Source organism: Paracoccidioides lutzii (genome assembly GCF_000150705.2).
Source record: "Paracoccidioides lutzii Pb01 unplaced genomic scaffold supercont2.63, whole genome shotgun sequence".
Classification (NCBI taxonomy): Eukaryota; Fungi; Ascomycota; class Eurotiomycetes; order Onygenales; family Ajellomycetaceae; genus Paracoccidioides; species Paracoccidioides lutzii.
Window position 1 is genome coordinate 37021 of NW_015441009.1, and position 12985 is coordinate 50005.

At 40.1% G+C, this 12985-nt stretch overlaps 4 protein-coding genes across 4 annotated transcripts; 2 read left to right on the forward strand and 2 right to left on the reverse strand.

Moving 5' to 3' along the window:
- Nucleotides 1–395: 395 nt before the first annotated feature.
- Nucleotides 396–1613, forward strand: PAAG_09037 (3-dehydroshikimate dehydratase; the record flags this gene model as incomplete). The annotated part of the gene is made up of 1 exon (XM_002789012.1): nt 396–1613. One exon carries the CDS (start codon nt 396–398, stop codon nt 1611–1613), a length of 1218 nt encoding a protein of 405 aa, XP_002789058.1.
- A 1039-nt stretch (nt 1614–2652) lies between these two features.
- On the reverse strand, nt 2653–3148 carry PAAG_09038 (hypothetical protein; the record flags this gene model as incomplete). Its single annotated transcript, XM_015846716.1, has 2 exons — nt 2653–3007; nt 3054–3148. 2 exons carry the CDS (start codon nt 3146–3148, stop codon nt 2653–2655), a joined length of 450 nt encoding a protein of 149 aa, XP_015701755.1.
- Nucleotides 3149–3398: 250 nt separating this feature from the next.
- On the forward strand, nt 3399–6082 carry PAAG_09039 (hypothetical protein; the record flags this gene model as incomplete). The annotated part of the gene is made up of 3 exons (XM_015846717.1): nt 3399–3956; nt 4024–4699; nt 4761–6082. The coding sequence occupies 3 exons, from the start codon at nt 3399–3401 to the stop codon at nt 6080–6082; spliced, it is 2556 nt and encodes an 851-aa protein (XP_015701756.1).
- A 2018-nt stretch (nt 6083–8100) lies between these two features.
- On the reverse strand, nt 8101–10270 carry PAAG_09040 (hypothetical protein; the record flags this gene model as incomplete). The annotated part of the gene is made up of 4 exons (XM_015846718.1): nt 8101–9017; nt 9098–9687; nt 9758–10030; nt 10110–10270. 4 exons carry the CDS (start codon nt 10268–10270, stop codon nt 8101–8103), a joined length of 1941 nt encoding a protein of 646 aa, XP_015701757.1.
- Nucleotides 10271–12985: the final 2715 nt, after the last annotated feature.

The following is a 12985-nucleotide window of genomic DNA, read 5'->3' on the forward strand; positions in this document are numbered from 1 at the left end:
AGACCTGCACTCATGGAGCTTTGTCATAGGTTCTTCATTGCTGTCTGTGTTTCTTGAAACCACGCTGGCATACGTCAAGGCTTGATGGAATTCAGGATTCCCCATGCTTTATATAATAGCACGTTCCCTACCTATTTTCCAGCTTTCTGAAAATTGTATAATCTCCAAAGCAATCATTTATCTATCAAAAATATTGAGAAACTCAACGCTGGTGCTCGGGAAGCTCTTTACAGGCCAAGTCGTTCCATACCCAACCACATAGTTACTTTCCACGTGACGAAGATATCCTTAACCTGCTCGATGAAGTTGTTCGTGCCGCATTTCAAAAAGAAAGTCAAGAAATTGAGACAATTTAATTTTTTTATAACCATTACGCAGCACACAACCTATCAATAATGGCGATCGGCCCACATTCGTCTAAGAATCGTGCTGCAATTGCAACGGTTTCACTCGGAAGCTGGAAGTATCATAGCCTGCCTGACAGATTCCGTCAGGCGGCCGATGCTGGGTTTCAATGTATTGACCTGATGGAAAACGATTGGGCGCAATACTTGAGATCCCATGTTGGAAATATCGATGACGATAAAATTTGGGAACCTACAACCGAGAATCTAGCTATTGCCAAAGCGCTGGGTGATTTGGTGAAAAGTCTGAAAATGTCCATTGTTTGCGCCCAACCACTCCGCCAAGTCGAGGGAGCCAAGGATCCCCATCAACGCATGTTGAATCTTGCCGGGGTGGTGAAACGCTTCCCTTTTTTGAGAGCATTTGATACGGATATGCTCTTTATTTGCTCCAATGTTGGAGCCGAAAATAGCACAATTGAGCTGAAGACCGTCGCAAATGATTTGCGGGAGATAGGAGATATGGCAGCAGCATTTTCCAAACAAGATGGAGGGCCGATGATTAGAATCGGCTACGAGGGGCTTTCATGGGCGCTGCGCAACACCTGGTCTTCCACATGGGAGGTTGTACGTGCAGCAAACCGTCCAAACGTTGGTTTAATTGTCGATTCTTTCAACTGGCTTGCAGTTGAGTTTGCGGACCCATACAACAAAGAGGGCCACGGACGAATTTACCCTACGCTAGAAGAGTCATTGGATGTCCTTTGTTCATCCATTGCAGCTATGGTGGCTTCCGTGCCTGCGGAAAAAATATTCCTCCTCCAGATCGCGGATGCGGAGTTGGTGGAACCAGGAACCTTGAACTTGACCCGATGTCAAAATCCTGATGCCCCAGAACTGTTACCTTGGTCGCGGAACTTCCGACTGTTCCCTATGGAAGAGGAACGGGGAGCTTACATGCCAGTTGAGCTCATCATTGCGGCTATTCTCGCAGCGGGCTATGATGGGCCAGTGTCAATGGAGGTATTTAGCAGGTCACTCGAGTGCCCCAATGCAGACGTCCCCAAATCGCATGCGCAGAGGGCGTTCCGTAGCTTCGAAGTTGTTATGAAGGCTGCTGAACTTGTACCGAAATTCTGGGGCGCATTTGCTCCATCTTGTGAAAAAAAGTGGGGAGCAAGACTCCTCAGCCAAATGCGAATGAAACCTGCAGATTGTTCTATCACAAACGGACATCGAGAACCTAAAGTCAACGGAGTGTCGCATTAAATTGAGATTTGGGAAGTTCTAGCATGCAAAATTGTAAATTGTTTCCGACTGCATGATTGTGGTCATTTTAGTTCTAAAACCTGTTTGTGTGTCTTTGTCTGACTGCTGGGATCTTAGTGCTGGTTCTTCATGAAATGCTCGTATTGGTAGCTATAATAAGAGAAATTGAAATGGACCACAACGTATGCAGCACAGGTTCTTGAGTAGTGTTTATCGTCGTCTGTTTGTACGGAGTTATGTACCTGGTTAGATTGTGAAATCCGCGTACAGAGTAGTAGAATGCAAATATGAATCTTCTGTATGAACTATCTCAAGGTCGTGAATCCTCATGACGCAGTACATTATTTTAGCAAAAAAGAGATGTGTTGGTTGACGGTGTTTGAGGCGGGGTGTTTTCGGCCATTTCACCACTGGCACAAGGTTCACACTGACCACAGTTGACAGGCGGGAATAGAACTGTCCACTCAGAAACCCTGATACGATCCAGGCGTATAAAAGAGAGGTCAAGAAGTCACTGCCTCCACCAAGCACTACACACTAACCTAGACTAATTTTGCCTATCAGTTGATGATCAGTGCCTTGTGGCGGCTGAGCCCGCTCGACATCGAGTCGAATGGGCTTCAACGAACCTGTCAATCGAATCCAAATGGTATGACGCAGTTCACGGGAGAACAGCTGTAGCACAGGCCGACAGTATATCAAAAGGTCCTCTCGAACATGCTGCGTAAGAGAGCTGCATACCCAGTTTCAAGGCTGTCTTGAATGAGATTGTGCACATAGGATGAAGTCTGGATTGAGGCTGGATAAGAGAAGGTGTGAAGTGCGCCTGCAGTCAGCTGAAGTTTTCGAATTAGCATAGCGCTAGTTCCATAACGGCATAGCGCTAGGAAGCTGCTGACTAACCAATGATATCGATGGAAACCCTTGGAGAGTCTTTTGGGGAGCCACTACACTAGTCCATATCAGGCATAACTCAGTTGCTTAGTGGATCCAGTCCCGTCGATCCAATCCCGGATAAGCTGGGCCTAAAAAGGACTAGTTACCACAATCCCTGGAGCCTGCGAACTCTAGTTCGCGGAAATGGAACTTCAGATATTCCAGCCAGCCCCGAGTGAAGCCATCCACGATCGCCAGACCTAACCCTAAAACTTTTTAACGGGCTGGGTGCGTTTGCAATCCTCAATATTTCGACGACAGGTTCATGCACAAGCAGACAGGGCATGGCGTCTGCTTCTGGAGTCTCACTGGCTCGAGACAATTCGTACCGATAGCACCGCCTGATGCAGCCAGCCAATGGAATCAAAATGAGATGAGATACCCTCATTTTGTGTCCCGCAGGCACAATCCAAACCGGTTTTTCCTCCCTGTCCTGCGAGAGGGGATCGGTAACCAATCTAAAAAAAAAAAATTTAAGTTATGAACGTATTGACATACTGTTACGACAACTTTAGAAGCTCACTTGGAGCTCCTTTTAAGCCCAGTCTGCAAAGCTTGCTCCGGCTGCCATGGGAAAACGCCGTGTCACGACGATCCATTGGTTGTTGCTCCCGCGTGCTGCTCGGGAAGAAATGTCGGGAGTAGCGAGCTCAGGGAAGTCAATTGCTGAGAACTTATTTAAACAGACCATTGAAGCTGTGCTGGAGATATAGTCATGCCTAGACTGAGATATTTCTCAATTTTTCCTCCCTTTTTCACCGAGCTCTGCTCCTTCTTGATAGCAGATACTGCATTGTCTGGATGACATAAATTATTGCCAACATAAATTGATTATTTACTCTTTTCCCAATGGCTCCATCAGTTCTAGAGAACAGCACTTTTACTCCTTACGCAAGCAATGCATCTTCTTCCACATCATCCATGGCACTCGAGACTACGAAGCATTCACCCTCAAAAATAGGATGCCTTGAATTGGCATTGTCGGAAAAATCAGACGTTCTTGAAGACGTGTTGAAGACAGAAACACACGGTGTTAGCTGCAATGGAAATTCTACTGGTCTGGACAATGCGTTTAAAATTTTGCAGCTAGCTTGGGCACTCACCACTCGTTGTTTTACCTCTACAAATTCCCTCCTATTTGAATCTGACACCGACTTGGGCATATCAAGCCTGAGGGAATTTTCAACTAAACAGGGAGCACAGCATGGTAATAGGCTGTTAACCATCGAACCTGATGACACTTTGCGACAAGTCCTAGACAAACTGGAAACCGTAGGGCGGGGAGTTCGTCAGTGTGCAGTATCCAACCAAGACGGTCATATCGGGACTGAGGTTTTGAATGACCTCTATACGACGGCTTTTAGGTATCGAAACGCGTCAACGTCAATTTTGGATATTGATCTTAAGGTTTGTTGGATTTTGCCTAGTGGGGTTTTATTCTAAATACACGCTATTCTTGCTAATCATTTACTAGGTGGACGTGTTTCTCGACATTACGAAAACGAAGGATGACCAGTTGTACTCTCAGCTTTTTTTTTCGAGCCAGACCATCTCAGAACCACTTGCGTCAAGTGTCCTACATACGTTCAACCAAGTTTTAACATCGATACGTATGTCATCGGATCTAACAGTGGAGGAAATTAACATGTGCTCGCCACATGATCTAGAACATATTTCTCAGTTAACCAGCCATGTCTCTGACTCCTACGAGCGGTGTCTTCATGACATGGCTCTCGAATACAGTCGGACTAACCCTGGCGCGATGGCGGTTGTTTCATGGGACGGTGACCTGACCTACGGAGAGCTAGACGACTTGACCTCAAGACTCTCCCATTGCCTGGTTGAGTTAGGCGTGGGCCCGGAAGTCTTCGTCCTCAGCTGTTTCAAAAAGTCAACATGGGCCATTGTCTCAAGATTAGCAATTCTACGAGCTGGTGGAGCCTATATCTCAATTGATGCTGCTGACCCTCCAGCCTACTTAAACTCCGTTATCCAACGTGCCAAACCAAAGGTGATGCTTACTGTTGCTGAATTCTCCAAGCAGTTCCAAGGGCTTGTTCCGAGCATCATTGAGTTGTCCAAAGAGGGGATTCTGAATCTTCCCAAAAAAGTCGAGCCAGCCTGTACCACTGTACAACCCAATAACGCGTGTAAGTAACCACTCTGACTAATCTAGATTCCGGTCTGTTGACTTTATATGTAACCCCACAGGTTTAATCCTATTCACGTCGGGTAGTACCGGAGAACCGAAAGGAATCATCCAAGAGCACCGAACCTATGCTACTGCCGTTCGAGACTACGCTCGGATCCTGGGTTTGGATACAACCACTCGGATGTATCAGTTTGATGACTATGCCTTCGACATCAGTAACAACGACTATCTGGTGCCACTCTCGGTTGGGGGTTGTTGCTGCGTTCCCCACCCGCAAAAGGCGATTCACGTTTTGACGAAGCACATGAACGACCTGGGGGTAAATGTTTCATTCCTCACTCCGACAGTTGCCATTCAATTGGGTCCTGAGGATGTCCCAGGTTTGAAAACACTTTGCGTTGGCGGCGAACCACCCTCGAGTGACCTGTTAGCTAAATGGGCAGGAAAAGTGAAACTCGTAAATCAATATGGCATGGGTGAAGTCGCAACCTTTTGTACCTACAACGATAACATGGGCCCGGGCAGTGGTACGAATATTGGGCGTACTGGAACAGGTGCTGCTTGGGTTGTTTCCCCGTCATCTCCGGACCGCCTCATGCCCGTTGGTTCTGTCGGGGAAATGATAATGGAAGGTCCTCACCTTGCCCGGGGGTATCTTGACCAAATACCCAGGAAATCTGAAGCCGGCTTCCTACAATATACTCCAAAATGGCTCCACGAATTGCATCCCGAGAGAACTTCCTCCGCTAGATTGTATCGGTCCGGTGATCTTGTGAAATATAACCACGATGGCACATTAACCTATATTGGACGAAAAGATACTCTGCTGAAGATTGACGGTGGCAGAGTTGACGCCATCGAAGTCGAATACACTGCAAGGAAGTGTCTTTCTCCAGGGGATTCCATCGTGGTGGACTTACTTGGTGCCATCGACGGTGTGGAGAGTCCGATCCTAACAGCGTTCCTTTATCTCGCAGTCAATCCCATGAACTTGTGCGGTAAAGCTGGTACCAATGAGCCAATTACCTTTCGAATGATTAACGAGAACCATAACGCATATTCCAGAGTCGAATTAATTAAGCAAGTGATTGGCACTTCACTGCCAGACATTCAAATACCAACTCTCTTTCTGCTTGTCGACCGGATACCACATACAAAGTCGAACAAGACTGATCGGCGGAAGTTGCACATGTTGGGCCAAAATTACTACATGCCTATGAGAGAAGCACTCGACGGAGGAACAAGTACAAAGCCAGTCACCCAAGCCCATAAAGAAGCTCCCGTGAATACCTGCAATAGTGCAAACAGGGCAAAGAAACGTCAGGTTCGTGAATTGGGTGATGAAGAATTAAAATCCAAGACACAAAACCAAATGTGCTGATACTTTTATTCCTTCTCACTTATTGGGGGGAATACCCGATTACAGACCAGAAACTCTACCATAACGGCAATCTGGAGAAAGTTTTGGAATATTATACATTTTGTTCGCTAGGAAAGGGGTCAGATGAGAGTACGGATTTCATCTTTTCTCGGGGTCATGGTCGGTGTTATTTTCCTGTTCTCCTTTATTCTTTCTTCTATCCATTTTCTTGTTGATCTATCCGTACATAATACTCTACTGTTTTGGAGCTGATGATCGACCAATCCCCACAAACGTTTGCATAAACAGTTAATAGTTAATATATAGAGCAACGTAGTAACAAGCATCTGTTTTTCGCACACAAGATACTCAGTCAGGAACTCCACGATGACCATCAACAACAGAATTCCGATATGGACTTGGCTTCCTGCCATCAGGACAGGCGCTTTTTGTTGAATAACTTCTCCTTACTCAATTCCAAATTCATGTCAGCAGAAATTTCCGCCTCACTCTCTTCAACAATCCCACCGAAAATCAACATCAGCACTCTGATAAACACCAAGAACTTCTCCACCTCCATCAATGTTGGCCTCAAATAACCTCACCAGCTACCAACTGCAGGGACAAAAGCCCGTCGTCAAACATCGTGCCGGCCAGTAGTCATATCCTGGTTTTGTGTTATATGTAACCTAGCGTAGTCAGTTGGATGATAGAATACATTCACCTAACCATACATTACAACCATAATAAAGCCTCAGTGGCCCGAGTTTTCAATGGCGTTCGCGTCAATTGAGCCTTGGCCAACTTCTCACATAGGTGGTCATATGCAGCAGCGGTGGCAAGGGTCGTCGTAGGCTGCGCCGTCGCCGTTGTGTTTGATGAATTGTTCATCACAACCTATGGCACAGCAGATGGTGAGACAATAGGGCCGGGCCATTTGGTGGACTCGAAGGAACAGATGCTCATTTTCGTACTGGGGAGCGGTATCCGAATCCGTTCGCAAGTGCGCAGACACCCACTGCTCATTCTCTTGGAGTGTTGTGCAGGCACCACATGAACTGCGGGGACACAAAGACATGGGAACACAATGGTGATAGAAACTGGTTCATGCTTGACTGCGTGGGCCTATATGTCATTTAACCTTTTATCTATGGGTGTAACTATTGAGGAGTCCTTGGGTACATAAGTACTATAGAATAGGCATGCACGGCATAACGACATGTACATGTAATATACATGTAGTATATGCAATTTTTTTCAGCATTTGCATGTGTATGGATGTGGTCGAATGCATGAACATATGCTCATACGCCCCAGGAAGTGGTGTCGACAGGATGCATCATGAATGGTAGATGGTATCTATGGACATACTCATTTGTGTAAGTGCATCTCAAAATGGGGCGCACATATCTATGAGAAGAAGATTTTGAAAGAGATACCATCCAACCGCAAGCATCCTAAAAACTTGATGGAATGTGAAGACCGAGAGATATCAATTAAACTCTGAAGACTTAAACTAGCTATTATACACCGCTATCAAACACCGGCTGCTTGACTACAGTTAAATCAGTAACTGGCCAATAGATTCCTAGAGGATTGGAAACGTGGGCGTAGAGAAGGAATTACTTACAAACATTAACTCCCCTTTTTTTTTTTTTTTTTTTTTTGAAACGCCCTGACTAGGTAACTAACTATATGGACAAGTTGACGTAATTTACTAACCCACTGCGTACAGCTGCAGCGACTCCTAGAATTGATAACTATCTAAGTCAAGTATTTTTAAACCTCTCCTGATTTTGTCACGAAGCTAATTTTCGACCATGAGAGAATTGGGAGAGGCCAATATCAAGCCATTCTCCCTAGAAGTATGCATGTCGGTGATGAAAGTAGTTACACCACAAATCCACAAGGAAAAGTCAACAGAAACCTAAAGAAGAATATAAGGTAGTAAGAGAAGAAATTCCTCTATATATATAACTGCACAGACGTCCATACCAAGCACGTAACTCTTGTGAGAGCCTGAGGGCTAGTGATGCCACTTATCGGTTATCCCAGTACAAAGAAACATCAAACTCCTCCTTTCCCTTCCATACTTGTCCAGCATCATTTGCCGCCGCAACAGCCGCACGCAAATCATGTCCCATCTCTGCCGGCCCGCTAGCCACCACTTGAACCCGGCCAGCAACTGCCGAACGCGACGGTGACGACGACGGCTCATTGCGAATAAAACTCTGTACGATTTCATGCATATCCGGGTGGTGTTTTGCGGACCACAAGATGTGAAGATTAGGGTGTTGGGGAAGTACGAACGATGGATTCCCCGTTGGGCTTGACGGGTTGGTCTTCTCGTCACTGAGAGATGAATTTTCGGCACAATGGGTATTTGCTAGTTCCATAGAAGGCTCGCGAGAGACGAAAATGCGGACAGTCACGTTCTTCGGATGGGAGTGAAGGAGGACGGTGAGCTCATCTTGGACCCATTCAATGTTTCGTGTGCGGCGGATTATCCAAACGAGTTCGACGCGGCGGTCGGGTTCTTCCTTGCTCGCTGAGGCTGCTGCTGCTGCTAACGGCAGAGCGAAGGATATGCCAGTACCACCGGCTATTGCTAGGATATTCCGGGTTGACTTGTCAAGAACATGCGTTCCGTAAGGGCCAGTGAGGATGACGGGAATGGTAATGTCACCGAATGAATTGCTAGCCAAAAGTGGTAAACGAGAGGTCTCCCCTGACAAGCATCGGATAACGTATGCGTGCTGTGAATTGTTCTGCAGTTGTTTCGGGAACGGGGTGAAGGGATGGGACTGCCAGACAGTTATATCTGGAAAACATAGGAAGAAATGTTGACCAGCTTCCCAGGGCGGCTGATCGTGTCTGAATTCAAGTCTAGTTACAATTCCGCCATCACCGTCATCGAAGGATGTAATTTTGCCCTCTGCGGCTTTGAATCCGATACCTGCATTTGGCTTTAAATATCTTTCCGATTCAACGTGAGATGGGACATGCGACGAAATTCGAAAATTCAAGTTGTCATACCTTTATTTTCGTCCTTCAAGTTCAGATGTATGACAAGGGTGCGAAGTAGACGAACACCCCTATCCAAAAATAGAACACCAATGGACGCAATCATCCAGCAACTAAGCCTAGCCCAATGGCCCCAACAAGCTCCCAGATAAAGGGCTCCAGCGATGTAGTGGGATTTTCTAAAAAATTCGTACCCAGTCCATCTGACAACCCTATTGATGCTGAAGATATAAATGAAGGTGATGAAAGTCTGAGCAATTATACCAAAAATAATGTACCTCTTCGTGATGAACTTGGTGTACACTTTCGGCTGCGGCTGGTAGAGCCGCGTTTGAATGATTGTCCAGAATACAGTGTGCAAGACAGTTTGGATGAAAATGATGCGCCCAATCCATCGATGGAGAAAGTTGAAATGTCGGTATGGGATTCCCGTGATAAGCGAGAGAATGTTTTCCCGAGTACCTAGCATGATGGTTAACGGGGTTAACGCGAATGCGAAAGCCCCAATACGATTCGCGAGTGGCCCCAGAGTAGTCCGCGTGCTGAATGACGAAGAATTCTTGACGGGAGTGAGCCATAATTTATACACAGAACCAACCAGGCTGCCAAAAGTTGAGCGTCAGTTTTTATCGAGTGTCGTAGAATCTATATCAGGTCCGAAGAAATCCTCACGTAAAAATCAGTAAGTAGACAAGAATACCGCAAAAAATAGCAACTTGAAGCCGCGTAACGTGGCCGAAGAAATTGACGAGACTTTCCGGCAGTAAATAATGACGAGCACCAGCAGAGAGCGCATTCCAAGCTCTGGAAAACGAGCTTGCCTTAACCAGGGTCTGGCCTTCGAGTTCTCTCCTTGACCCTGGCTTCCTTAGATCGAGGGAGTTAACCAGTCGAAGAGCAAGGATAAATAAAAGTAGGCCACCAATAACAGCCCAGATGATAAACCTATGTTTGAAGGGTGATGTATCAGCCTCAGAGATTTTTTTGAGATATGTATTGGCTGTTTGGTTTGATGAGGTCGTACGTATAAAGCATTGAGAGATCTTGAATCCAGTATACGGCGTCCAAATAAGAACAAGATTCAGGGTCTTTGGTGCAAGGTAAGGAACGACTAGAATATCCCCAGTGTGGTATATTTGATTCTTGGCCATGAATATGCCGTCGTTCAACCGCTGGTTCAACCATATTGAAAATTCAAAACATAGAAAACAAATAAATGAAAAGCAAGAACAGAACCGAAAAGAAAGGAAAACTGAACAGCATGGATTGCCCTTGACAAAGGGTTTTAAAGAAGAATGAGAGTGGAATCTCCCTCTTTAAGCCAACCAGACAGAACCGAGAGAGAAGCATTATTCCCATCCCAAGTTCCTAAAGGTACTCGGGCTTTGATAACCCTCTTGGATCGAATAGGTGAAAAGAGTTGTGGCATAGTCACTTTATCTGGGAAATTTGCTCATTTTTGCGTCAAGAACGTATCAAACTTTCAACAATGTTAGAGGAATCACACTATTTTGAAAGGATCCGTGTTCTCCATCAATTTCTACCAAAGCCATTGATCTAAGCATTGCAGTCAAACTTGGGAAGCGATGGGGATGTTACGTTAAACCAACGCGATAACTGGAAAGCTTCCGAAGACATCCATGAGGATGAGAATATTCCGTTAAAGTTGGGTAACTTAGGAAGGAATTCTATGAGGGAAGAGACGCTTTGAAAATATAATGTTAAGTTCTCAACCAAGCGGCGCACCCAACCGAGTAGCACACTGTAGGTGCAGTTTATAGAGAACAGTGATTTGTCCTTATTACATACACAAGAAAGTTTTAACTTCATTAAGCTTATTTTACAAGATAACTAAGATGATAGTTCATTTTTTTCTTAACATTCTAATTAGTTTGATTTTAATTTAAATATATTTTATTTAAATTGTCATATATAGAAATCAAGAAAAGTCAGTTGAAAGATTTTCTTTTTAAATGTATTTATTTATTATTATTATTATTATTATTATTATTATTATTATTATTATATTATAGATATAATTTATATAGATTTTAATTTAATTTAACTACTATAAGTATAATATGAATCATGATTTATTTACTTAACATAACTATATTTTGCTTGCTATAGTTTGATATATTAATAATTATATAATAAAAATTATAAATAAAAAATTATAAATATTAAGTTTTTTATCTTTAGTATTTTAATAAAAATCTAAATATAATTTTATAGTATTATTTAATTAAAGAAATATAAGAGAATATAAAAAATATTTATATTTATAAATATATTAAAAATAAAAAATATTATTAAAAAAAATTATTAATATTAATTTATTAATTAATTAAAAAAATAAAAAAAATAATATATTTAATTTTAAGATATTATTATTAAAAATTAAATTAAACTATAATAATTGATATATAAATGAAATATTTTTTATAATCAAACATTAAATATTTATTATATATTTAATACAAAAAGAGAATAATTTTTTCAAACTATAATATAACTATATAAAGCTTATATATTTTTATATCAAATTTAAAAATAGATATATCATAAAAAAAGTTAAAAAATTATATAAATTATTACTAAATACTTTAAAATAAAGCTTTAAAAAATATTAAATATATTTAAAATATTTTCTATAAAAAATTAAAAAATTATATATATTAATTTTATTATTAATTATTAATTTTAATAAATTTTATATAAATTATAATTTAAAAATTATAAAAATAAAAATAAATTATTTAATTTAATAAAAATATTAATTTTATATTCATTAAATATATATAATAAATAATTAAATAGAGAAATATTTTTAAAATTAAAATAAAAATTTTAAAGATTTAAAAATTTTTTTATTTTTATTTTAAAGAATATATATAATAATTAAAGATCTACTATTAAGTTTAAATATAATAAATACTTTAAAAATTTAATTTTATTAAATATTATTATTAATAATAAATAGTTATATAATAATATTTTTTTAAAATTTAGTTAATATTTTAAATTTTTTATCTAAAAATACTTTAATTTAAAAGTTTTTATTAAAATTAATCAGTCTCTCATTTTTCATATTATTCAGATAAAATTTGAAAAATTAATTATTAAAAGTATATTTTTCTTTGAAAAGTAAATATTCATTAATAATTTTTATTATTAATTTATAATAATTAATATAAAGTATATAAAAGTTGAATGAATAAAAGATTGATTAGAATAAAATAATTTAAATAGTTTTTAAAAGCTTTTTATCAACTTATTGATGAGAAAAGACACATCTGAGCTCTTTGAAATTTTTATTAATTTTGATTTTTTATCCTCACATGAAGTATTTTCTTATACTACTTTTATTAAAGTTTGTCTAGACAAAATAGAAAAGATATATATAAAAAGTGAAAAGTACGTAATTTAAGATTTCTGCATCTAATCTTCATAGACTATAAAATAAAAATTAGAACTAGTTAAGTATAGCTGACAATAGAGACAAGTTAGAACTAAGTATATATTTATAAACTATTTTATAAAATTGAGCTTTAATTAATTCATTCATAAGCTTAATAGATCTTAATTAAAACTTAATTAAAATTAACTTAAACATTAATTAAATTTGATTAAATTTTAATAGAAAAGGTGTTTTAGTGAGATCTGTAGATTTCTATTAAAATATTAGTTTTTTTCTGATTTTTCTTTAAAAAATAAAGAAAATATTACTGAAATTTAATTTTTTCTTTGATAAAAAAAATATAAATATTAATTCTATATCTATTTTAAAAAATTGAATTATATATTAGTTGTATAAAGAAAATTTTTTCAATATAAATAGAATTAATAAGTTTTTAATATTTTTTTGTAACTTAGTCAGAATTAAAATTATTAGTTTTT